The sequence below is a fragment of the Zeugodacus cucurbitae genome, chromosome 4 (assembly GCF_028554725.1).
Source record: "Zeugodacus cucurbitae isolate PBARC_wt_2022May chromosome 4, idZeuCucr1.2, whole genome shotgun sequence".
Taxonomy (NCBI): Eukaryota; Metazoa; Arthropoda; class Insecta; order Diptera; family Tephritidae; genus Zeugodacus; species Zeugodacus cucurbitae.
The window spans coordinates 58,683,674-58,711,550 of NC_071669.1; the positions used below are offsets into that span (position 1 = coordinate 58,683,674).

Below are 27,877 nucleotides of genomic sequence, written 5' to 3' on the forward strand. Positions count from 1 at the left end.
CATTTATTTTATTTAAAGTTGAATCACTTTGACGCAAATTTTAAAAGTTAAATTAATGAGTCATAAATAGTGACTGTGGCGAGTATAATAATTCAATTGCAAAATAGTATTTCTGCATTTCATTTAAGATCCACTTTCGTGGCAACGGAAAACAGTTTAAAAAATTTCATCGAAATATCGATAACCCACACCAATCTATCAACACATGTGCACCTTCACAACAGCTGACTAGGTAAAAGTTAAGTTAATCGACGGAAGAGTGTAGAACTTTTAAAACAAATTTGTTATAATTTAATATTTGTAGTGTTGTTCTAATTTTCAAACAAGAAAATTGTTAATATATTAAATAGAAATACAAACAACACGTCCAACATAAAAAAATGGCCGATTCAACAATTATCACCGCAGAAAATCATGTTGAGAATAGCGATAGCAACAGTAATGGGGAAACCCATAGCGGTAGCATAACATCTGTGCCAAGCACAAGTGCAGTAATGGTTGCTTCACTTAAAGCGCCCGAAATTCTTGAAGAATATGGACCAAACTTGAAGCTATTGGTTTGCAATTCGCAAGTGGCAGAGCTTTTAACAATAATCCGTGACAAGTAAGTGCAATACTAAGCAAATATATTTGTATGGTGAAACTTACCGAGTATTTTGTTTCCTGCAGAAACACTACGCGCAGTGACTTTAAATTTTACGCCGATCGTCTTATACGTTTGGTAATCGAAGAATCTCTTAACCAACTACCATATTCCGATTGTCGCGTGGAGACACCAACAGGCGCTACATACGATGGTCTAAAGTACCAAGCTGGCAATTGCGGTGTGTCTATTATTCGCTCTGGCGAAGCAATGGAGCAGGGTCTACGCGATTGCTGTCGTTCTATACGTATTGGCAAAATATTGGTTGAATCTGATGCGGATACGCATGAAGCACGTGTTGTGTATGCTAGGTTTCCGGATGACATTGCCAGTCGGCAAGTGCTACTCATGTATCCGATTATGTCAACTGGTAATACGGTACTGCAAGTGAGTAAAGAATTGCATTTGAATATATAAAAATTATAAATTTAATACATAAAAATTATGAATTTAATATTTAAAATTATAAATTTAAACTATATTTTTTTATCTTTATTTTTGTAATATTTTTCAAAATATTCTCAGGCTGTGAATGTACTTAAAGAGCATGGTGTTCCCGAAAGCTGTATTATACTATCGAATCTTTTCTGTACACCAATTGCTGCTAAAACCGTAGTAGGTGCTTTTCCTAAGCTAAAAATTCTCACATCTGAGTTGCACCCTGTCGCACCTAATCATTTCGGGCAAAAATACTTTGGTACTGATTAACAAGCAACTATATGTTTAATTTATTAAAGTTTTACACTGCTTATACAACAATTGTAAACTATACTAGTGATTAAGAATTTAGGGTTAATTTAACTAATCAATTAACTTAATTTTTTTTCGGAAACAGCAGAAATCAACGATGTACTTAAAATCGTTAATAAATAACTTCGCGATTTCTATGTATATTAATACCTCTGTGCAAGTTTTATAATAACTTGATAAAAATGCAATTTAATTTTTAAATATGGTCTTACTTTTAAATTTTCCTATTCAAAATGATCTTTATAAATAGAAACTTATTTATCATTTTTTTAGTTTAAGTCTATTGTGGTTACTTTCCAGAGAAAGTAACACGCTATATGTATATCAAACTCAAAACTAACATTTGTTCGAATGTTTCCTATTGTTCTTTTATAATAATATCTATGTATAATAAAGAAAAACAAAATCTTCAAAAATGTGTTCTTATTATAACTTGTTATTTTGTAGGATATTTATGAAGTATAAATACTATTAACGTCAGTGAGTATCATTTATGGTTATTACTTTTAATTTTATTTTCGAATTATCAATGCTTAATAGTTAAGAACAATACATATAAATTATAAAAATGCAGATATAAAATTGTGTAAATAAACATAATTAAAATGATTGGTGCACCAGTACCTTAATAGCAATACAAATAAGCTGCATTATGAAGCCATTTTATAATTAACTACAGTGTCAACTTTATGCAAACCAGTCGAGAAAGAGCGCAGCTGTACAGCTTGCGCATTTTGTATAAAAACTGCACCAGTCTCATCCCATTTTTCGGGAATCTCACAATTTTGTAATGTGTACAGCATTACATCGAACGTGCAAATGCAATCGAGCAGCGGTAAATAACTGACTGTGGCGGATATTTGACGCATAACATCGCGTATTTCATTTTGTATACGTTTCAGTTCCTTACTCGATGTTAGTTTTGTCGCATCGCCAGTCTCACCGTCACCCAATTCAGCTTGCATTTTGAAGTCCCAACACTCCAAAACTTCTTTGGTATGCGCATTTGTGATAACCATAGAAATTTTCTCGATCATATTTTTAGCAAGCCAATCTGCAAGATAAAGTTAAAGTGAATAATGTAATTTAATATGTTTACTAATATGTCAAATTAGATTACCTTCCGTTTGCTGCAAGACATTTGACAAAAACTCTTCAATCTTTTTATCTTTCGACATTAGTATCGTTATACCATATTGTTGTGTATTCTCAAACGTTTCAGGTGGATAAATTCCACGTTGAAATAAAATAGAATTAATACCATATTCTGAAAAGAAAACCAATACCGTTTACCATAGAGGTCTTTGTTTTTGGAACAATGCATTTGAGTTGGCGCCACAAGCAAAACTGCCCAAGCGTTTCCCCAACTTAACTTACTCAAATATTCAACTATAATCTGTGCAGAGCCACGTAATGTAATGCAGTTTTTAGTACTTTGAGCTGTAGACATTTTTATATTAAACAATAACGCAGCTAAACAAATTAAATTCACTAAGTAGAGGAAGTTAAATTAAACGATTGAATGTAACAAAAGGTAATTCAGTGGTCCAGGGTTGTTAAGCTACACTTATTTGTTTATTGGTTCAGAGTTGCCTACTACTGGCAGAATTATGAAAATTTGCTCAAATAGTTTACCCGCTAATTTCAAGTTTTAGCAGACAAAATATTTTTAAATATAAAATAAATAGTAAATAATTACTACTAATTTATTCTTCTTGAATTTAATTAATTAATAAACAATTGTCTCACTCAAATAAATTAGAATTAATGAAGTTATTATTACACCGCATTCATTCTGTTTTGTGCCGCATATTGGTGGATCTAAAGTAATTTTGCAACACTGTTTTCTTCTACTCAATTAGCAATGTTGCCGCTTTAAACTGTTTACCCTTGTTTCCGAATCTGGAAGTCTGTGCAAAACGAATATTTATTGTTTGCCTTGTAATCTGGCATTCGCCGCTGTTCTCCTCGTTCGTTCGGTTTTCATAGCTCTATGTAAAAGAGAGTTTATATATGAGGTATATTATTTAGCAAAGAAAAATTGGCCATTGCAAATAAAAAATATCGACAAATTGAATTGTTGGTGTGATAATAAAAAGTGCTTGGGTGCTTGTGCAATATGTGGTATACCAATTTAAAAAGTGGATATTAGCTGGTTTTTTGAGTCATTACACCCATAAGCAGTGCCTTTACAATTAGGCACGGAAAGAAAGCCAACAGAAATCAATGAAGTGTAATAAATAAGAAAATCCAAGGCATAAAAAATAATTATATATTGCTAAAGCTATAAGATTTTGTTGGCATATGTTTATGTTTTCATCTGTGTAAATATAAATACTTGAGTGAAAATGTGTATTAATTGTATACAAGTGTCGTTAAAACCATAAAATTTGCTGTGAATTCAAGAGAAATCGAATTGTAAAACTTTTTAACCTTCACATACTTTGGAAGTCGATTTTTTTTATTTGGCCCTATGCCACATATTTGCTGGTAGCGACGCATTTCTTCGCTGTTTTACAAATTAGCAGAGCAACAAAACAATGCTATATGTAATATATGTACATATGTGTATAATAAACAGCATACTAAATTTATTTGTTTGCAATGAATTTTAGGAATCTTCGAAATTCGGAAACGTTAAAGTGGAAAAGAGATTTGTTGCATTCTTTTTTGGCTGACGTTTAAGCAGTTTTGTTGTGTTCTTTAATTTGTCTTGCATATATTTGCACATATCCTTTCATTTCGCGTACGCTTTGGTATCTTTTCCTTATTTCTTTGTTTTTTTTTTTCCTGGCGAATTCGCTTTGTATCTTTGCGTTGTAAGAGGAAAGTGAATATATAGCGGATGCGACAATCCACGCCCGTACATTGAATCATAGTTTTTATTTACATGCACTTAATGCGATTTGCATTAATAAATTTACAAAAATACTAATTTTTTTAAGAAATGTGTGCTTGTTATCAGATTTGATACGACAACTACGGAAGCAAACGTAATAAATTGCTGAAGTGATTGTAGGTTAAAAAGATTTCATAAAGTGATTTTTAATCCTAAAATATATAAATATTTTTTATCAAGAAATATTTTTAGGTAGAGCAAAAACTGCTACATCCAATAAATAATAATAAAACTAACAAAGGTGTTTACCTACATACATACATATGTTGCGTAGCAAGCGACCATAACGTCTCTATAGTACGAAATACTTTAAATCGATTATAAAAAGTGTAATTTTATGAGAAACCCCATAAGTGAGCTGTATTAATACAAATAACTATAATGCATTGCGACAATACGAAAACATCATCAGAAATCGAACATGTCGACTGGAGCACTGGCACCGGTTCTGGCCATCATTACGCTAACGTCAGGTGAGTGGAAATTATTAAATTGTAATTTAATAAATATATTATTGGCGAGTGTTAATACAACTGGTTCTAAAATTGCATTGGAACATTGGTTCCAAACACTGTCATTCGCATATTTGTTCAGTAGAATGTGGTCTATATCAAAAATGCAAAGTTTCATTAGTTTCCAAGTGGCAGGTTGATTCGTTTGTATCTGCTGTGCTATAAACACTGAAACAGCTGTTTGCGATTGAAATATAATTTGTTCACTATTTGAAATTGCAGTATTTCAATACTTAAAAGCGGTTCCATATAGTAGCTGGTATAGTTACATTACTGGTATTATGCACCTACTAATTTAAGCTAATTGGAACTTGTGTTTACTTTAAAAGTAATTGATGTGACAAATACCCTGAAATCACATGAGTTTTATTTTTAATAATTTATAGTAGAGAGAAAATACGACTAACATGTTTGTATATAAATGCTCTTAAACAGTTTGTTGTACAAAGATTTGATTTCCTTTGCCTCCTGTTTATATAAAAGCTATGTCGTTGTGGCAATAATTGCGTTTGTTTATATGAGACCAACGTATACATGGCGTACATAGTACATATGCAATCGATACCAATACGAGTTGGAACCCAACAGTTGAAATTTATTTACCACTTGAAGTAAAGTTCCGTTATTGCAACAGGTTTTTTAACAATACATACATACATATGTAAATTTAATCAGCATTTAATGTTGACTCGGTAATTTTTGGCAACGTTAAAATTTTTAATCACAGTTTCTTTGTGTGCTTCATTATTTTGAAAGTTGCTTTAAAAAACACGAATATATGGACATTAATATTTAACAGTTACCAGAAAGCGATACGCTTTTGCAACATACAGATTATTTCAATATATGTATCTCATGGAAGATAATTGTTTATAATTAAAAAATGAATTTCAATCCTCATTAAAATTATTTTTTATTGCTTATTAATTTTGGTGCTACATGACAATAATGTCAACAAAATGTGATTATTTATGTTATATTTTTTATATTTTAATTGCCCTTATATGTATTTGATATTTTAATACAATACACTATTAATAATTTCGAATTATCGCACTTTTTACTAACTCATCCGGTGTAGATAAAAAAAAAATATAGTGCTCCCTGCAGTATATTTCGATATACTCGTACAAATATGTAGATAAATACATATATGTATTTAATAAAAAAATATATCAACATTTGCTCGGATGTATCATTTTTCCAAGCTACTTGTTTATTTTTTTTTTTTTTACTAAGAATTGTTGTGAATGTACGTCATATGAAGATATACGCAAGGGAGAGAAAAATTACACTAATTGGAGATTACTCACAATCATTAGAAATTATACTGAAAGATGACGAGTCTCACGAAGCATACTTTGTTGTGTTTACATAATTGATAATAGATTTATATTTAACTGAAACTCTACTCTTAATATTGTTATTTTGATTGTTCACTTATTCATTTAATAATATAAATGTTTATAAAACTTTTAAATTTGCCAGTAAAGTAACACATCCAAATTTAAATCCCGCATTTCAAGTTACCAATTTTCCCAAGTGTAAGCAAACAACAGTATATTGAGTAAACTAGAAATGCGGCTGTTAATTGACAAACATACATATAAAGGTGTGCATATTCAGCCATATGTATCCGTGTATAACTATGTATATACACTTATTTATATACTTAATTGTATATAGTACACAACAGACCACTTTGATTAGAGCCAACAGCGGCAGCTGTTTATATTACCAATTCTAATTCTATATAGGCGATAGCATCTAAGCGAAAAAACAAGTATAGCTCAAACAGTGCGCCAAATAATAAAAATATAATGTATACACATAAAATATTTATTATTATTAATATTTGTTTTAACTGTCACTGATATAAAAAAGTTGATTGAAAACTGCATTTTTCTACGTTTATTTAATATTATGGACACAGATAAGATTGTGCGCGCACAAAAAAGGGGTTCACCACTTATAAATTTTATATTTATATCCAGCATTTACTGGAAGTTTATTGCCTCAAACGCAGTTGGCATGACCATGAAAACAATTTATATAATTTTTTATGATTTTTTTGCTACAAATTAAGCAGAACTTAATTCTGCAATATGGTGTCAGCAATAATAAATATTATTTAATATCTTTTATATTTTTTTTACTTTAAACTATAAATTAAGGAATCAATTAACCACTAAAAAACCCGAGAACCTTCACCAATACTCTATCTAGATTATTATTGAAATTGTACCTTACAGAAATCTAACAAACATTATATTTTATAATTAATGTATTTGATTTGTGTTTTAATAGTCGATGTGCGATGATAAGGTGCTACCGATAATCGATTTATTGATTTGCAAGTTGACATTTAACCGATAAGTTGTTTGTTTACAATTTTGCTTATATTTATTTCTCTAATTATCAAGTTTTGTACTGTATGACAATTATTAATATATTTTTAGCTTGCGAAAATTATATTTTTCAAGATCTTAGAAAAATACATTTGTGCTTTATACCAATAACACTTGTGAAATAATTCATTTTATAGAATTTGAACGCGTTTGCCGACAATAAATTAAAATTACAAACTTTTTTAATTCTGAAAATTCTTGATCAATAATTCGAGTAAAAGTAAAATCGCAATTTTAAAAATTAGTAAATGAGAAATCTATATTTATAACCGAAGAAGTTTCTCCGCAATTATTCATTAATAGTAAATTTAACAGAGCAGGAGTTTCTTTACTTCTAAGTAAATAAGATAGCTCATCCTGTTAAAAGATAACTAATTGAAATAGATATAGTATAATTAGATTGTGTACAATTACGATAAGGCAGTATCAATTAATTAATTGCCACACACACTCTGTTCAACTAATCACACTGCAAATTACACGAGAAACAGAACACAGCTGGTTTACAATTCACAGACAGCATAAATCTATAATTCAATTCCGTATGGTTGTAATTTACATATTGATTTACAATGAATGTATAAAATAACACAAGCTGACATAATAGTACAATTATGTTAAGCGTATTTTATTTTTGTTTATACGGTTTTAATAAATCGCATTGACTTTGAAGTTAGTCTGCATGCCAGTATTGCAGTTGAGCAGTTAAATTAAGAAGATTGAGCAAAATATGGATATGTATTTTTTATTTCGGAAGATTTGTTGAAAAGTATATGAGTTTAACTATCAATTGAGTTAACAACTCACTTGTAAACAGATATTGTAGTTGATCAACTATACAATAATCGCAAAGTAATGAGTTGGAATAGAATAGAGATTTTAGAGGAATGCACTACGACCTGTGGTCTTTTGTACCCTCCCTAAGTCTACAATAACTCCACGAGTGCCAGCACTCTTACAAATTCAAGAATGGTGCTTGGAATGAGAGAGTCGGTCCGATCCTCAGTTAGGTTACTTTCTCAGCAAACTGTTAACTATATCCGGTAATATTCCGCTTTAAATACCATAATGTTAAATTAATAGCTTCAAGAGGCTTGTCTCTCTCTTACAGGTGTAGAAATTTGCATTCAGCTAAGTGCCAATTAATATTAATGCTATTAGATTAATACCATTGGAATTAAAACAAACCAGTTTGACTAATACGAGTCATAAGCATTTAAATCACTGTAATTATAACTGTAACCAAGTTAACTTTGTTCTTGTTAGTTGTCAATTTGCTAACTTAGCTGACTCTAACGTCATTTATCAGCTAAGTTGCAATAAAATGCAAATCCTTAATCATAGACATGAAAGTGCTCTCATTAGGGGTCTAGTCTAATAAGCACATTAAAGAGGATTTCCTAAGTTTCCGTTACAATGTCAGTAATTATTTGTAATTAGTAATGAACTACAATATGAATTGAAAGTGTGATTTCGTCATTACTATTTATCACTAATCGACGTTTATTAATGCATTAATTGGTAGGAATAAAAATTTTGGCACACCTATTTACTTAAAGTTATATATTTTCTGCAATTATAAGTAGTTTTCAATGGCATCTGATTTTAATTTGCCACACTGATTCATGTTGTTTTACTTTCAAGTAAATGTAAGCTTACTTCGATTACCACTGACCGGTGTTAATTATCAAGTGCTTGGATTCATTAATCTTTATGGCCGCTAATTGATTTATGCCAATAATAATATATTGTGTGTCAAAAGGGTGCGAATACTAGTTTTATATATGTATGTATGTATATAATATTTATTTGCATATCATATGTATCTATTCATACCATATACTTGTATGTAAATTAAAACTTAACAGTGTTGATAGATTTAATGCATTTGTAAATAATGAATATTGCGAAAATATTATGACAAGTCTAACCATATTTGATGTCAACTTGCCCCAAGGTCTACACTGGTGTTTACACTTCACTGCATATGTAATAGATTAGATCTAACGCAGTTCCGTATTCATAATTTTTTAGTTTTACAAACACGTTTGCCAGACAAGTGGTCTGTTGCCTTAAAGCCAGCCAGGTTCCAAACCACTTTCGGATTATAATATCTATTTGGACATATGGGATATTAATTTAATTCAATTTTTATTTAGTTAATGTTTTTAAACAACGTACTTCTGACTTAATTTAATTATATGTCTACATTGTTTTGTTATTTTACAACTAAAAGTTCGAAAAACACATAAAATGTAAAATTAAAATAAAAAAAAAATATTATTTTTGTTTTAAAGTAATAAAAATTAATTTTTTTCGTTGACAACAGACGTACACATACTATATACATACATTTGTGAATTTTAGAAATTTACTGTTTAATTAACTTTTCATATTAAAGCTGTGTATTCTGTTATTATCCTCCTAGTTCTCTAAGCAATTATTCACCTCAAAATGGTTTAAAGATATTTGTGGAAAAGTTTTTCTTAAGATAAATATATTTGGAGGTTTAAGACTGCCTTGTAAAGGGAAAAAATTATTTTAAAATTTGGCTCTGCCTGACCTTTAACCTTCGTCCGAACGAGTGACAGTTAGTGACAAAGTGTGTCACTAATTGTTTAGAACTCAGCAGTTATAGAGTTTATGGTGACCATATTTATGTCACAGTTACTGTCATGAATTACTGTTGCTAGGCGCACGAGTAGCACCACCAACGGCGATTTATAATATTCAGGAATTTGATAGGGTACAAATATGTATGTATGTATTTCGTATTGATAATGCTTCTATTTAATTGATGTCAGCTAAAAATAACAAGTACATACAATTGTCCACATGTAAGGAAGAAAATGCACTTGTGCATGCAATTTTGTCCATATATACATAAATAAATATGTCCATTTGTATGTATATAATGTTATCACATTTGCTTTGAAACCAACTGGGAATGAAATGAGCCTTACAAAACGCGTCGATTTCTGTTTACAAGCTGTATTAATCAGGTCCGTGATAACGCAAGGCATTTTGCACTTTATTTTATTTTATTTTTTTTTTTTGATATTTTCTTATTTTTTTTATTTCCTCTCTAGATATAAGAAATGTTTTATTATGTGCTCTGTCGTTTTGTGGTTTTTAACGAATTTAGCGCTAATTTATACAATTTGCAGCGACTTATATCATAATTTTGAGAATTTTATCAAAACGCTGGTTTTGTGTGGAAATGCTGCGTACATTTATAATATATAAAATTGTATTATATAATATATATATTATTAAATATATAAAATTGTTTGAGCTTTCGTCATAAGTTCATTGCGGCTTGAACATGTTGATTCACTTAATAATCTTTTTTGTTTGTAGTTACAAAAAAGTATTTTTTTATGTTCATGGCTCCACGAAGAAGGAAATAAGCAAAATTATTCATAATTTATACTAATCTAAATTAAATAATCTAAAATTTTTTTGAGACTGATTTTTAAATGTGAATTTATACTTTTTCTTTATTTGATTTTTATATTCTTAATTAAATTAAATTAATTTATTTGCATTTTCACACTTTTTAATATTCTTGCTTGTGCTCGTATTCTTGGGAAGCTCTCATGTGAATTGGAAAAGCAGTTTAAAATTGTTTCAAATTAATAAATATGAGTTGTACGAGGCATTCGAACAGTGCGGTTTTGCAATTAATAAGCAATTAATCATGATTTTATCAGCTTTTAAATTAATTAAATGCTAATTATATGTAGATTTTTCTATTTTATTCGATATTAGGGAAAAAAATTTGCCGGGCCTCATATCACTTTTAAGGCATTAGTTCAAGCCGACCAGTTAGATATTTACATATATTAATATTAATTTTGACATAATTGTACTTTTGAGTTGAATAATGTGGCAGCTATTGTGAAATTGGTGGTAACTGATATTTTTTGTTAAAAAATTGATCACAAATTCCAATTTACAGTAACATATAAATGGCATCAAACGTGTTAAATCACTCAATTTTCAGTTAATGAACAAGTTAAATATGTATATAAAATATAGTTTTTCATATTAAATTTTCTATTCGATTTTGGTAAATATAATTTTTATTTATACTCCACAATTCATTCGTTATAGCTTTTTCACACAGGATTTATAATCGATTTACCATACAAAATAAAAATCTAATTTTTCTACATTTTCAATTGAATTTTCATCGACTTGAAAATGTAATGCAATCCTGCGACAAAGAATGTATTACAAATAATACAAATAATAATAAATAAAAAATAGCCATCAGCTGATGAAACTTACCAACTTCTTATGAAGAGCAAAAACAAAAATGCCGGCAATGTGAAGGGCAAAAACTGGCTTCTCAAACAAAATGTTAATTGATCAATTAATTTGGCTGTGTGAAAAGGCAAATTAGATTTGCCAATTATGCCGATAGCAGTGTATCAGCGTGTTGCCAACTGACTTTTTATAAGTAAAATGAAATAAATTTGCTTTGGATCAGTAATTTAATCAGTTTGTATCTTCTACACAATGATATTAGGTTTATTACAATGCATTTGACACGGAAATACAGCAATTACGTGTGAGATTACAATTTAATTAATGAATGATTGTTACTTTTTTCATTTAATGGATTAAATTGATTTGCACGTACGTACTTATAAGTGTGTATGTATGTAATAGCTGTTGATTTATAAAAGAAAAAACTCACTAAGGAGACAGAATAAATAAAATTATTAGAAAAAATTTAATATATTAATTTAATAACAGATAATATTTTCAAATACTTTACACTCAAATACTTACAAAAAATTGTTTGTGCAAAATGTTGACGCTGTAAGTGCTTGAGTATACAAAAAAGTGTTTATTTGACTTTGATCATCATCATTTAAGTAAAGTTAAAAATGCAAAAGTGTAAATGAGTTAAGATAACAAAAAAGTATTGTAAAAAAAAAGAAAAATAGCTGTGCTACTATGCAACTAAATTACATACATACATACATACATATGTGACTACAAATATAAATTTATTATTATTTTTTTTTTTAATAATTTGCTATTTGTCGTCGGGGTGGGACTGTCAACAGCTTAGCGTACTGCCAATGTACGTGCGGTAAGCAGTCTGTTGCCGTTAAGCGCTAAATGTTTTACCTTATATGTATACTATAACTTCGCATTGATTGTCAATTTACAAAAGTGTCACGTTCGCCGTTTAAATATTCACGATATGAAACGACTTTTCTGTTTACAGAGTTTTTAAATTTTTACTTATTATATGTCTAAATCAATAAATTGAACTCTTTGACATAATTTCGATAGAACATAAATAAGCACTTTAAACTCACAAAGGCACGCTGAATTGCGTATACAATTTGTATTTTGCAGCAGGTGTCAGTGAGTGTTTGCAAATAGATTTCCTTTATAGTGAAATACTTATATTCGATGTCATTCGTGCGTTTATAGTTTGCTAGAGAAATTAGCTGGAAGGCGATAGTATGTTTTTTATGAATTTGAAAAAAAAAATAAAAATAAAAAAAATAAAAAATATTATCGCAAAACTTTTGAAAAATATAGAGGAAGTAACTATTCGTTAGATGCCTTACTTGGTATCAATGCTCTGTAGGTCATATCACACTTTACTGAGTTAAGGCAGTAGTCTGCTTTAGAAGCCGAAAAAAATCGTTTTTTCAGCAATTTTTTTTTTTAAGGCAAGGAAATGATTGCGGAAAACGGAATTTTGAGACGATAGTGTACTATATTTAAGGCTTAAAAAACAATATTTATTATTAAAAAATATTGAAATTTTTTCAAAGTTGTAAGTATTTTTCTGGAGTGCCTGGAGTCTGCACTTGTAAATCGGTGCCGGTGATGGAGGTCGTGCGATGCATCTGAACAGTCGAACCAAATTTTTTTTTTTGTTTTAATTTTATAAGTTTCTTTTCTTTATGAAATAAAAAAATACCGAAGAAGTTATAAAATTCCAAATTTTTTCGAAGTTTGAAAAAAAAAATTGACTTTAAGTTGCAAAACAAGTAGTTTAAATAATACTTTTCTTTAATACTTTTTCCAACTTTTTAGTTCAAATAGAAGATAATTTAATACTGAAGCTAGATCACTTTGGTTTTTTTCGATCGGACATATATTCTTTTTGTTATCGCCGGCACCGTTTTCCAACACTTGTGAAAATGAAAACTCGAGAAAACGCGCTTCAAAGTTTTCGGGTTCGCATTCGCACCTGTTCGACGCTCGCCCACTAAAACTGCTCTAGCTTCGAAAAAATGTCGAATTGACCTCTGGAATTTTAAAGACATATTCTTGGATAGTTTTGGAAGAGATTTAAAACAAAACAAAAAAATCGATTTTTTGAAGCCTGTAAAGCAGACCTATGTATATCCTATATATATGTCTAATGTTCTTCAACTGCCAGTCGCTTACAAAGGTATATTCGCAACTCGAGTTCCCTCTTCACTGATTTTGTTCTTAGATCGTTTTGTTTACTTTGTCATACTGTTCTCCCTGTGTTAGAAAGACTGCTTCATTTCAGGTAAATCGTTTTAAATGAAAAGAGGAACCGTGTTTAACCACCTTTTAAAGCAGATGAAATGTGAAAATCCTTCAAAGAAAAGGTGGATAAAGAAATCCGAGTTATATTTGTTTACTATTGACAGCTGTTTGCTGTACAAACATCTGCGGTAGCGTGTGGTAAGGATAGACCTTTTTTATAGAGCACACAAGTAATGTTTCTAATATTCAGATTTAGATTACTTAGATTATATTCATGTTCTTGTCAAAGCAAAATGACGATAACTTTCTATACAGACTAGCAATGTATTATGATTCTGATATATTTGAGCGTTTAGCTAATTAGATTTATATTCGTTTAGTTTAAAACTTAAATATTTTACATTTTTTTGAATTAAGGGGTTAGGTGGGTTTCAGAGGCTACAAACAAGAGTATTTTTACAATCATGTACAGCGGAACTTCCATAACTCGAAGATTTCTATAACTCGAATTTTTGTATTGGCAATAGCGTTTAGAAATCAAATTTCATACAAATTTCCTTCCATAACTCGAACTCTTGAATTGGCAAATGAAGTCAAATTTCATACAAACCTCCTTCCATAAATCGAACTTTTCGACCAGGGCATACGACATAATTTAAAATTTTACTATCAAGGCACAATTCTAAGAGTCCCTCTATATCGTATGGAGGAGAACAAAAAATATGCTATTACTCTAATGGATTTCATAAATCATGTAACAAAAGCATTGGATATAGACGTTGAGAGTCAAACAATAGCCAAGTGCATCCAACAAAATTAAAGAATCGTTTTCAAATAAAACGTTATGCGAAGTAAATAATTATAACTGTGTATAAATAAAAGAAAAAAATATGTTTTTGAAAAATCTATGTTTTAATGAAAATTTCTATAACTCGAAGTCTCTCTAATTCGAAGTTTTTTTTTTTTGAGGATAATGGTTATTCATGTTAGAGAAGTTCCAGAGTATTTCATTTAAACAATTCAGCATATCAAAGAAACATATTTAAACAGTATTTTGTGAAATTTTTATTTAAAATTCCGAAAACTCAGCCATTGACACCTCATCTTCCATGAAGTGTGCGAAAAAAGGTCTTGCGGTGGACATCATAACTCATTTTTGGTTCATCCAAAATCAGTAAACCAAAAATATTTCTATAGTACATGGATAAATCTAGTTAATGAACAACAGAAAATATTGAAATTTGTGTTTTTGACAGAATTTTAACCAAAAAACTAAATTTTTTGGTCAAATTTTTGCCATATATTGGCTTAAAAAAACAAGTTGCAATTAAAATAAAAAAAAATCTTCGTTCATTAACTAGATAATGTTATTCCAAAGATATGTGAAAAATTTGAACAAAATCGCCTCATAACTTTTTGAGATATCGTGTCCACCGACTTGAAAAATTGTGTTTTGAGATAAAGGCGTTTAAAGCTTTACATTCGTACTGACGGTGCCTGATGGATGGAACTTCCAAAGGATATATCTCTTCGAACATTGATATTTTAAAAATAAAAACTTTTTTTCAGATTTTGAAACCCATCTAACCCCTTAAATGTTATTATGCCGCACCTCAATTCCTGCAACTACACAGTTTTAAACAAATATCAAAAATAAAATTCCAATCTTTTAAAGTGCTCACACACAATTTCAAACCTCATATACTTAATGTACATTTAGTGCTCCTTTATTTAATGAACACCACATGCGGTGACTCACAGCCCGCAGTGCAAAATTTGTATCTGTTTTCCACCTTTTTTCGGCTTTATTTCTCCCTAGTTGCAAAAATGTCCTCAGGATCGATATAATTAATTTTACAATAAGGGCAACTTCCTCGTCAAAACAAAAATTATTGCGCAAATGTATTGGTTGTGGGGTGGTGGCGGCGGTGGTGTTGTGGTCTCGACAGTGACCGATTCTAGTTAATGTAATATACTTTCTTTGTTGTTAGTTGAATTGATATTGTCTTACATACATATATATTTATTTAATTACCATCTATATAGAGGGTGAGCGAATAAATGTAATAGAAATAAATACATATATGTATGTATGTAGGTATTTAAGTGCATAGTGGGTGGAAATTATGTTATATTTTACTCATCGAATGACTGCCAAGGTCATTTAATGTCATCGGATACTCCAACATAATTGAAATATATGTTAATTATATTAACCCAAATATCCAAACTAATGTATATACATATACGAGTATACATATATTATCCATGTCCATGCCTTCACAAACACCGTTGTCACATTTTGTCATCGAAATGAATAAATTTCTTTTTTTTCTGGTATTAATTTCTTCCTGCTTCTACTACTAAATGTGCGGTTAGTTGGTTGTCGGTTTATTTTGTGTGCTTTTAGCCGCTTTCGTCCACATATTCTTAGTTGTGTTATTATAATAACTATTTTTAGTTTAGTTAAAGCAGTATCTCTAATGAACTTCACTTGCCCAAAAGCTTCAGCAGTGTCACCTAACCAATCAATTTTGTTGACCTCTTTTAGTGACTAATGGAAACGTAATTAACATTTACCCGTTGTAATAAACATGATCAACATTCTGATATAGTATTAACTTGAAGGTTATGTAGAAGCAATGAACAATTAATTTTTGTGGTTAATTTGACCAGGAACTGAATTTGGTATTTTTATTGATTTATTATGTGATTGTGAATAATTTAGGAAATTATGAGATTCTGTTCTAGTTCTACTATAAAGATTTTTAATTCATAATACCACCAAAGCCACAATAAGGAAGCTAATCTAAGACATTGTTTCTTTTGTCAAAGATTTGTATTTTGTCCAAAATTTACTAAAAGAAATAAATCTCAAATTCTTTCTTCCGGTTTTCTGAGTACAAACTTTGAACGAAGGCAGGAATTCTAGGCTTTTTTTACGCCAAACTCATTGGTTAGTTAAGGCGTTGAATTATATATATAACTACATATTTTTCAAAACTTAGAATACATTTGGTGAAATAACTGATTTTTTTTATATTTATATAGCAATTTATCAACTGTAATTGTAATTATGATTCTAGTTTATTTAATTTATTTTTGTTACTTTTTTTGATCACAAATTTCCTGGAACTAACTAGTTGATTCTAAAGGCGTTGTAAAATTCGTTGTTATATCAATAAATTTAAAACTTTTATGACAGAGAAATTGCGCGCTAGCGTCAGCAACACTAATATACTCAGATAAGAATAATTTTAGTAAATCTTTTTATATATGGATATATATACAGTCACAAAACTGGAAAAACATGAAAACCTTACTTTAGAAGCTATATCGGAATAGAATTACTTCGTACGAAAAGTTCAAAACGTAGGTGTATACAAAGTGAGAAACTAAAATTAACTCAAGAAAGCTACCTAGAAGACTGTATTCAGTGGATTTCAGGTTTGGAACATCTAGAAATTATGTTATGCTCACAAAGTACGCCTGAATTTGGAAATTAAACGAAAATCAAAACAAAAATAACCAAAAAAAAATTGTGTAAAGAGAAGTTTTTACCAAGGACTTGAAAAGGTCGAAACAGTTACATCAAAAATTTGGAAAACAGTGCATATTAACATAACACCAGTTTTTAATAATTAATTTGAACACAAATTAAATGCTTCTGCACATATTACCAGAAGGCTAAATGGAGCAATTGTTGGAATATCAGTTCTCCATGGTTCTTAGTCGAATTGAACCTACTCTATATCATAATTTCAAAAGAGTACAAATGCTACATGCTAAGATTAATGAAAATGTGAAATGTGAGTTAATATTTGTATCAAAAAGAAATAACAAAACTGAGATTGAAAGAAAGGGTAATCAAAAGTATTAGGTTGTCAAATACCGCTTCCCTTGTTTTGCTCTTTATTCAATGTTTTATAAAAAGTGTTACTGTGCTCAGATTTACTTCAAATATGCGCCGTTTCGTTTGATAATTTGCTTCCATCTAGACGACAACTTCATAATACCCGACTCGTAGAAGCCTCCCTCCTTATTTGCGAATAACTCGGACAACCACTTTTCACAAGCCTCTTTTGAGTTCAACTTTACACCACCAAGGGCGTTCGCCATGGACAGGAACAGGTGGTAATCACTTGGCGCTATGTCCGGGCTATATAGTGGATGCGAGAAACCTCCCGACCGAGCTCCCGTAACTTCTGGCGAGCCATCAACCAAGTGTGTGGTCTGACGTTGTCCTGATGGAATACTACACCCTTCCTCTTGGCCAATTCTGGACGCTTCTAGTCGATTGCCTGCTTCAAGCGGTCCAGTTCTTCGCAGTAGGTGGTAAAATTAAGTGTCTGGCCATTTGGAAGCAGCTCATAGTGGATGATTCCCTTCCAATCCCACCAAACACACAGCAAAACCTTCCTGGCCGTCAATCCCAGCTTGGCTACTGTTTGGGTCTGATTTACTGGCCTTCGGTCACGACCGTTTTCGCTTTATATTGTCGTATGCGATCCATTTTTCATCGCCAGTCACCATCCGCTTCAAAAATGGGTCGAGTTCGTTCCGTTTCAGCAGCATATAGAAGGCGTTGATTCGGTCCAGAAGGTTTTTTTTTTCGTCAAATCATGCGGCACTCAAACATCAAGCCTTTTTGTATATCCAGCCTTCTGCAGATGGTTTAAAATGGTTTGGTGACTAACTCCCATCTCCGGGCGATATCACGAGATGCCACATGCTTTCCATGATTTCATCGGTATTCGTCGTCACAGGTGTTCCGCGGGCTGGCTTATCCGTGGTGTCGTTTTCACACGCTCTGAATCGTCGAAACCATTCCTCCACAGTTCGAAGTGATAGAGTACCATCCCCCAAAACACCATTGATCTCACGGAACGTTTCTTTAGAGTATTTGCCTTTAATGAAGGAAAACCTTAAAATAACACGAATTTCAGCGTTAGTGAACTCCATGTTTACACTAATCATGCATAGTGCCGTTTGTAGGTTATGTCAAGACCTTTCAAAGGCGTATAGTATTGTCAGATACGAGCTCTGTACTGCTTTATACATAACCGAGAAATTCAAAAGACAAAAAGGCGGAAGGGAGATATTTGCCAACCTAATACATATATGTTACAGAACTGGAATATATGTTTCCATAAGATTTTAAACGAAAATCGCATAGTGTTTGAATTTTCAACCTTTATATTTAGTTTCATATCATTTTCAAGTATGTTCGCTTTGGAATTCATATTTTTTTTCCAATGAAAATCAGAAAATATTACTCATACGCCCTACGCCACAATTTCATTTGTTCATACTTTACACCAACACAATATGTATTTCTTATAAAATGTTGTCGCACATAATATTAAATGGAATTGGAGAGTGTCGTCAGCAAATGAATTGTAATAAAAGTTGATTGATTATTTGCACCTAAATTTATTAACTATTTTCCTATGTAAATTGTCGACAGTAAAATGCGTATTGCTGCTTAATCAAACTAATTGCGCCAACTTGTCTATAAATAAGCCTACGCATGTGTACAGTTGTTTGTATGTTAGTTAAATTAATATATTATGTATACATATGTGCATAAGTAAATATTATTTTGTGTGGGACTTTTATGAATTTAGTTAATTATATTTCTTGCTTTTTTTGTTTTTAAATTATTTTATTAAAAAAAATCAAATAAAATATTTTCTAAAAAAACATTTTCCAAGTTTTCAAGAAAAATAGTTTTCGCTATAAAACCGCTATCTCCTAACATTTCTACCAGCTGTATAATGCTTACTTTGTTCAATAAATAATTTCATTTCATTTCAGTATAGAAAACTAACATGCGAACAAATAAATGCACTCAATTTGAAGTGGAGTATATAATTATGTGCAATATACATTACAATGAATATATGATTGTGTGATGTGTGTGTGTGTTTATGTGCAGCAATTGCACGAATGAATCTTGACAGTTAAACTGTTGATAGAATACGTGTTGTTTACACGTAATTGTGTTTCGTAATAAATTAGGCATGCATATGTATGTGTGTGTATGTATTGTTGTACTTGTACATAATACCTAACAATTAGAGACAGTTGAATAACGAAATATTTTCATCAAGTGGTTAGCGTTGGGTGTAAGGGGTTAAATGAAGATTTCAATTGTCGGCACTTCTGAGATTGTGTCAGCAGTGTAGCGATACTTTACAGCAAAATGATAAATTTAATTCAGTGATTTAAAAAGTATTTAAAAATAAGTAACTACAGCTGTGTGGAAAATAAAGTAGATTTTACATTGTGATAGAATAAAAAGCAGTTTTTTATAAATGCGTACTCTTAACTTAGTTAGAATAAAAGTAAGCTCACTTTGCTTGATACGCCAAACCTTAGTGAGTAACGAATCGAACACACTATACCAGCTGTAGTTTTCAAAATTTCATTTCAAACAACAATTATATTTTTTATGAAATTATAAATTTTTAAAATAAAAAAATTTAATATTTATTTTTGAATGAGATAAACTAAAAGTGGTCTAAAATCTTTTTTTTTTGGCAGTGAAGCAAATGGTTATGCCTCTTTAATGAAGTAATCACATACTCTCTAGCATCGAATTGAACTCATCAATTTCAATTTGTCAATTTTCTGACAAGAGAGCAGCACTCTAAAGATAGCGATCAGAAAAATAACGCATCGAAGACAGTTGTACTAGGATTATTAGGATGACGAGACGGGTTAAACTCCGAATCTCTGTCTGTCCGGCCGTCTGTCCGTGCAACGGATAACTTGAGTAAAAATTAGCTTAATGAAACTTGGTACACATGTTCCTTGGGACCGTTAGGGGGTTGCTTTCGAAAATGGGCAAAATCGGACCATTGCCACGCCCACAAAATGGCGAAAACCGAACTCACATTTTTTTGGGGGGAGTGGACGTATTCCCGTCCTTAAAAAGGTTTTTTTGTAAATATCTGGCAATCCAAACTTTCTGCAGTCGTTTCCCTTACGTATCCTATCACACACCATAAAAATAGTTGAAATCGGATAAAAACCACGCCCACCTCCCATAAAAAGGTTATTTTGAAAATTACTAAAAGTGCGTTAACTCACTAACGAAAAAAGACAGAAACACTAAATTTTGCAGAAGAAATTGGAAAATGGGTACCCATTTATGGGTTAAAAATCATATCCCTTTGATTTCAATGAAATTCGGTATATAATAATTTCTTTACACCCTAATCATAATTCTCATATAACTCAATTTTGAATTCCATTTGATTCGTTCAGTTTATAATATATAACATTAGGTAGCAATGAAGATAGCGGAATAAAACTTTACACGAATACTGCATGTGAGCTGTATTGAGGTATCATTTGTGAAAAAATTGTCGAAAACGGACCATAACTTTTCAAGGCCCCAGATATCGAACATAAAGAACTCAGTGTCTAAGGGTAATTTTCACCGAAAATATCGGTAAATCTCTCAGATAGTTTAGTTTAATTCAGAGGGAATCTTTTTCTTCTAATAGTGTGTCTATACCAAAACTGGTTAAAATCGGTTCATAACTTCCCCTAGGATTTTCAAACTTCCGGTGGACTTTATACTTTAATATGTGAGATGGCTTAGCAAAATTAAATGAGCATATAGTCTACTTTAGTGGTGAGAATTATTGAAATCGGTTCAAGAATTACCTCAGCCCTCATATACTATATATGATGATTTTCGTTATTCTATTGGACTTTATGCCGAATATATGGGTCAAATTGTGTGTTATCTGGATAAAAATATATCAATAAATTGCGAGTATACAAAATGTTCTATTGCATATCAGTTTTAGAAGTATACGATATTTAATTTTTAGTTTTTCTAGAATTTCAAATATTCCAAATTTCTCACCTTTTCGGTTATAAATTATGATAGTCACCATATTTTTGATATATTTTAATGTCTCTTACATTTTCCAATATTTCATTTTATTTTATTTAGAGATCTTAGATTAGGTGAGCTCGCGTAGCTGCTTCCTGATCGATAAATAACTTTCTTGTAATTACTGAGATTACTAGACCTTTTGCGATTAACACCAAACCAGATAGACCTGAAGACCTCTTGCTTATTGCAAAGCATTCACTGAGCTACCTATAAAACCAAGTGATGACATTAACACTTATAACAGAGGAATATATACATATAACTTATTTTTATGTACGAAAACCAGGAAATTTCGAATTTAACCTTTTCAAATTGCATAATGTTGAAGTATTTATTGGTGATCCATTAAAAGCTTTCCTTTTACAAATTAAACGAAATGCCGAGCATTCCTGCACATTCACCATACAAACGAACACATATTATATTTAATAACCATTTTGACTCGCATATTCATATAAATGTAGATATATTTAAATGAACTTGCAATTTTCCTTGTACGTGCGCGAGTTTTCGTGACTTTTTACGATAGGCGCCCGCGATAAAAGCAAAATTGAAAACAACACAAAAGAAAAAAAATGCAAATAAAAGTAAAAATGAAAACATTAAAACCTTGATCATTTAAAATGCGAGTACTACGCGAATAATTTGACGATTTAATCTCAAGCACGTGCTTTACAAATTAACCTGCGTGACGGCGTGTGAAATATTTCCATTCATTATTTATCATTGTTTATGTATTTAATGTAACATAATTATTTTATTTAAATATCGCCTTTTTTGATTATATTACAGATTTGGATCGGGCAGTAGTCAGGCCTCTCAGAGCAGCGGCGATATTTGTCGTATCTGCCATTGTGAGAGCGATCCACAGAATCCCCTTTTGACGCCCTGCTATTGTGCGGGTAGCTTAAAATACGTCCATCAAGCGTGTCTCCAGCAATGGCTAACGGCATCCGAAACGAATGCATGCGAATTATGCAAATTTCCATTTATAATGCACACAAAAATCAAACCATTCAATGAGGTTAGTCATTCTCCGTGCTTATGCACGACTTTTTTTTGCTTAAGTTATTCAATTGTCATTATTTTTTTTTTAATATCGTTACAGTGGCGCAGTCTTGACATTTCTGGCATCGAGCGAAGACGTCTCTGTTGTTCGGTATTATTTCATTGCGCTGCCGCTTTATGCGTTATATGGTCGCTTTGTGTGCTAATCGAACGTGCAGCGGATGATGTGAAGCGTGGACTGATTGGTAAGTGAATATAAAGTCTACTTATATTCGAAAATTTATATTCTGAATACTTTTCTAACATCATTCCCCATAGATTGGCCCTTCTGGACGAAACTGGCCGTGGTAACAGTGGGACTCACAGGTGGCGTGGTCTTCATGTATATCCAATGCAAAGCTTATTTGCATCTATGCCATCGTTGGAAGGCCAGAAACAGGTGCGCACACACTTACTTTTCCCAATTGAAAGAAAAATTAATCAAATCCATTACAGAATACTGCTCATACAAAATGCGCCTGAGAAAGTGCACGCCATGTCGCCACCATCACCCGCTGTCCAACATCGCACGCATCACGAGGGTTCCTGTGAGCCGCATCCCTCCAGCATTAATGCGCCCACCACCGCAGGTGATGGTCCGAATGTTGAAATCGTTGCCAATGGCGCTTCGGCCTCGAATGGTTATAACTATGTCTCCACTGCTGGTGGCAATGGCAGTATTTCCGGCAGTTTGGATATAGAAGGTGCAGCAACACTACACCAACACCCACTGCATCATTATATTCTTCCAACCGAACAGCATCGTTTGCAACAGAGCGGTGGCGACACCGATTCGGATGTTTTGCCGACCACACATCACCATAGTCATTTGACGCCGCAACAGCAGGTGGGACAAGTCGCTGTGGCGGCAAATATTGAATGTGCACAATTGCAAAGCAATTACGAACGTGATTGGGCACTGGACGATGTGGTTTCACAGATCTCATCATTCCGTCCTTGTCCACAAGGTTCGGGTAGCATGACACCATTTCACGATTCAATACACAATGTACTCGAGCATTCGGAGAATTCGAGTCGCGGTTCGGTCAATGATGTTTGCGGCGGTTCACGTCAAGATCTCAGCACTGGCGGCATTTCAACGGATACGGGACGTGAGCATGCACTGCAATTGAGTAGTTTTAGTGGTAAGTGCGGAGTGGCCATTTCATCTCTTTCGAAGGACCCTAACTTTCTCCGAAATTCATGACAAAGAGGTTCGGATTGGGTTCTGTTAGATGGAAAAATATGGGTCAATAAGGTTGTTGTTGTAACGGTAGATAGCATTCCTACAAGAATTTTGAGGAATTATTCCGAGTTGACAATCTTTGGTCGGGTAATAACCGGATCCATTTCGATTGTGTATACCCGACTTACGTCGCCATCTTTTTTATTTCTATGACGTTTAGAATTTTATACATAATTCCAAACTGACGAACTTTTCTGTAAAATCACTAGTTGCGCTCTGCTTTCTGAGTTTTGATTTCAAACATATTTTCACTTAGTGACAATTTTATCTTTTATACCCCCAGGTAGTGGCGATCAAAAAGCACCCTCCATCAGTTCAGGTGTTTCCAATGCGGTGGCCAATGGTTTAGGCGGATTCGCCTACAAGCCACACACCAAACGTTATTCAAACTCCTCGATATTCGTAGAGAACCGCGACATACTCAACGACTCGATGGGTTTGAGCATGGAATCATCGGTGGATTATCCCGCCACAGAGAGTTATCGACATGCGAACACATTAACGCCGCCCAGTGCAGCGGATGTCGAGGCTGAGAGTGAACAGCTGGATAAATTTCTAACGAAAGACTTACGTCGCTATTCGGACACAAAACTGGTGATCGGACCGGACACCGAACCGATGTTGGGCGCTGAAGTAAATGACGTCTTACTGCCATCAGCAGTGCCCATAGAACCGACGTACCCGGTAAGAACCACAGTACCGGCAGGTGGCAATAAACGTGTGCGTCAACTGTTAAAACAACATTCGGCCAATGCGACCGATACAATACTGGATATGGAGCTGCCCACGTCACCGTTGTCGCCACCCGCCGCCTATGCGGTGAATGTAAGCATGCCAACGACGCGTCAGACACAAGCAGCCTTGCGGCGTTCATTGCACACAGTCGATGAGTTGGGTGCGTGCGAAAATGCACAGGATTTGCTGCGAAGTAGAGCCATACCCAGCACGGCTGCAGCGACGAGTATGGGCGCGTCAAGACGACAGTCGACGTCGAAACCAATGTTTAAATCGTTGCCAAATTTGAGTGGCAGTTGTGAGAATCTGCTTAGAAAATGAGCAAACACTGCGTGTTCTGCGGGACTTCAGCGAGTCCACAGTACTTTTGAAATGTAGTGTATGCATCTAACTACCTACCTATATATGGAGATGGAACTAAATGTACTGAGTTGACGCTCTCTAAGTGGTTTTGTGCGCGCACATAACTGTATTTTATTATTATTTTAAATTTTATCTTAGTTTCTTGTGCGTGCGACGAGTAAGGTTTACTTGCGTCCAATATTTATTCACGCTTAATGTGTTTTGTTTTTGGTTTTCGTTAATTTTAAGTGGACCTACACTATACTTGAATGAGACTTTTTTGCATATTCGCTTGTGTTGGCGTAAGTCTGAATTATTAAACACAGCGTTTAGACTGTTCGTTATAAATATGTAAGCTGCAGTAAGAAAAGAAATACAGAAAAATATTTTAAATGTGAAGTTTGAAGTTAAACTGTTTATAATTTTTATTTTTTGTAGTTGAACGCATAAAGTGGGACAAATCTAATATTTGTTAAATAAAAATTTAATTACAAAAAATTTTTGTGGATCATAAAAAATATTTATATACTGTAGTTAAGTCAAGGAAATAGTCTTTTTATGAATTAACAATATTTTGGTATCTAGACATATAGCATATGTATGAAAGTTCCAAAATTTTTCGCATCGCATTAATGATTTATTTTTAATAACTGTATATATTAGACAACTTTCTAAATTATTTTGCTGTATTTAACATGTAGTAAAGATTTAAGCTTAATTATGCACATACATATATGTATTTGTGGCAATTTGATAAAACATCTAATCTCGACTTGGCCTATTTATGCTCTCAAGCTGTTTTTGAAAATATTCCAATACAATTTTCAACTACTTAACTAAGAAAATCTTACGTTTACAAAACCATCTGCTTAAAGAATTATTTAAAATATTTTATTTGTTTACGAAAGATCAAGCAAAAGAAAATCGCTTAAGTCTAATAAGTTGTTTTGTCAAAAGTCCGCAGATTCATAAACAAATTTTTTGAAAAAAACTTGAAAACTGTGCCAAATCTTGTTAAATCTATTAATATCTCAGAGGATCAGCAGATTTTTACTTTTCAATAGTAAATTAAATTTAATAAGAAATTAAAAAAAAAAATATTAATTTAAAACAAAAATGTTAACAAATATTGGATTTGTTCTGATGCTGTCGATAATTTCACAACTCAAAAAGCATAAAGCATAACACAAACCCACAAACAACATCGTTCAAAGCAGAAGCAACAACATTACAACATTGAAAAAATATATTTCTTACAGCATTTACTTTTGAAATCTCGTTCACACACTTTTAAGAAAAGATAAACAAAAAAAATTGTCATTGCGTTAAAAAAGTAATGAGATTTTGGAATTAAAAAAGTCATTGCATTAAAAAAGTGATGAGATTTTGAAAAGTTAATGCTTAATAAAAACTGTGATTAAACAATTTGTCATTTTTAGACTTTTTTGCGAATCGAACATACATACATACATTTACACACACACACAAGTTTGTGAAAAGCACACATATGTATTTAACTAAATATTTTTTTGTTTTTAAAATATCAATATTTTTTTAACTGTAAATGGCAAGCAAACGTTGAAAATCATTAGTAAAACGTTTCACAGTACAACAGTACAGCAGAGCGCTGAGTCAATAAACAGCTTACTTAATCCATATGTTTATTATGTGGATATGAAAAGTACGAAATACATGCATACATACATACATATATAAAAACTTACAAACTGAAAATGAAAAGTGAAAACCATATGAAATCTTAGAAAGAAAAATAAATATTTTTCTATAAATAAATAAACCGTTATTTTAGAATTGCGCTTTAAAAACGCTTGTTTTTAACTAGTACATGTTTCGAATTTATAAATCGCCTGTTCAATAAATAACCTTTTCAAATTGCCAATTTCTTCCTCTTCTCCTATTTAATGCGCCTGCCTCGTGTTATAAATACTTCTACTACTACTACATTATAGCTTATTTACTTAATTATATAAATATACTTATATATGTATGAACTTCTTTGTTTTTTTTTTTTTTTTGTTTTCATTTCCGATTTATGTACAGTATGTATACAAATACTAGTATAAAATCATAAGCAAATGGAATTTTGTAATTAATTTAATTGATAATTACATTACATTTATTACAATTAAGTATGTATATGAATCGCATACGATGGAAAACTATGTAAAATTATTATATATCTATATTAATGTAATTTTAAAGCAAAAAATTTTAAAACATTTTTTGTGGAAAATAAAAAAATGAGAAACTTAATTACAAGTAAAGGGTGATTTTTTAAGAGCTTGATAACTTTTAAAAAAAAAAAAACGCATAAAATTTGCAAAATCTCATCGGTTCTTTATTTGAAACGTTAGATTGGTTCATGACATTTACTTTTTGAAGATAATTTAATTTAAATGTTGACCGCGGCTGCGTCTTAGGTGGTCCATTCGGAAAGTCCAATTTTGGGCAACTTTTTCGAGCATTTCGGCCGGAATAGCCCGAATTTCTTCGGAAATGTTGTCTTCCAAAGCTGGAATAGTTGCTGGCTTATTTCTGTAGACTTTAGACTTGACGTAGCCCCACAAAAAATAGTCTAAAGGCGTTAAATCGCATGATCTTGGTGGCCAACTTACGGGTCCATTTCTTGAGATGAATTGTTCTCCGAAGTTTTCCCTCAAAATGGCCATAGAATCGCGAGCTGTGTGGCATGTAGCGCCATCTTGTTGAAACCACATGTCAACCAAGTTCAGTTCTTCCATTTTTGGCAACAAAAAGTTTGTTAGCATCGAACGATAGCGATCGCCATTCACCGTAACGTTGCGTCCAACAGCATCTTTGAAAAAATACGGTCCAATGATTCCACCAGCGTACAAACCACA

At 31.9% G+C, this 27,877-nt stretch overlaps 3 protein-coding genes across 7 annotated transcripts; 2 read left to right on the forward strand and 1 right to left on the reverse strand.

Moving 5' to 3' along the window:
- Positions 1 to 211: 211 nt before the first annotated feature.
- On the forward strand, positions 212 to 1,818 carry LOC105220858 (uracil phosphoribosyltransferase homolog). The gene is made up of 3 exons (XM_011197391.3): positions 212 to 604; positions 670 to 1,030; positions 1,169 to 1,818. Exons 1-3 carry the CDS (start codon positions 381 to 383, stop codon positions 1,349 to 1,351), a joined length of 768 nt encoding a protein of 255 aa, XP_011195693.1. The 5' UTR covers positions 212 to 380; the 3' UTR covers positions 1,352 to 1,818.
- Positions 1,819 to 1,883: 65 nt separating this feature from the next.
- Positions 1,884 to 2,963, reverse strand: LOC105220857 (mitotic spindle assembly checkpoint protein MAD2A). The gene is made up of 3 exons (XM_011197389.3): positions 2,771 to 2,963; positions 2,514 to 2,660; positions 1,884 to 2,447 (listed from the first exon to the last, which is right to left on the reverse strand). Exons 1-3 carry the CDS (start codon positions 2,841 to 2,843, stop codon positions 2,044 to 2,046), a joined length of 624 nt encoding a protein of 207 aa, XP_011195691.1. The 5' UTR covers positions 2,844 to 2,963; the 3' UTR covers positions 1,884 to 2,043.
- A 301-nt stretch (positions 2,964 to 3,264) lies between these two features.
- LOC105220855 (uncharacterized) lies at positions 3,265 to 27,280 on the forward strand. 5 transcript variants are annotated; one of them, XM_011197386.3, is made up of 7 exons: positions 3,265 to 3,411; positions 4,485 to 4,765; positions 22,418 to 22,649; positions 22,734 to 22,878; positions 22,952 to 23,072; positions 23,129 to 23,817; positions 24,202 to 27,280. In XM_011197386.3, exons 2-7 carry the CDS (start codon positions 4,674 to 4,676, stop codon positions 24,972 to 24,974), a joined length of 2,052 nt encoding a protein of 683 aa, XP_011195688.2. In that variant the 5' UTR covers positions 3,265 to 3,411; positions 4,485 to 4,673; the 3' UTR covers positions 24,975 to 27,280. The 5 variants fall into 5 exon arrangements, with proteins under 5 accessions (XP_011195688.2, XP_011195686.2, XP_011195689.2 ...); XM_011197384.3 differs by having other exon boundaries at positions 3,276 to 3,411; positions 4,473 to 4,765; XM_011197387.3 differs by having other exon boundaries at positions 3,340 to 3,411; positions 4,567 to 4,765.
- The last annotated feature ends 597 nt before the right edge of the window (positions 27,281 to 27,877 follow it).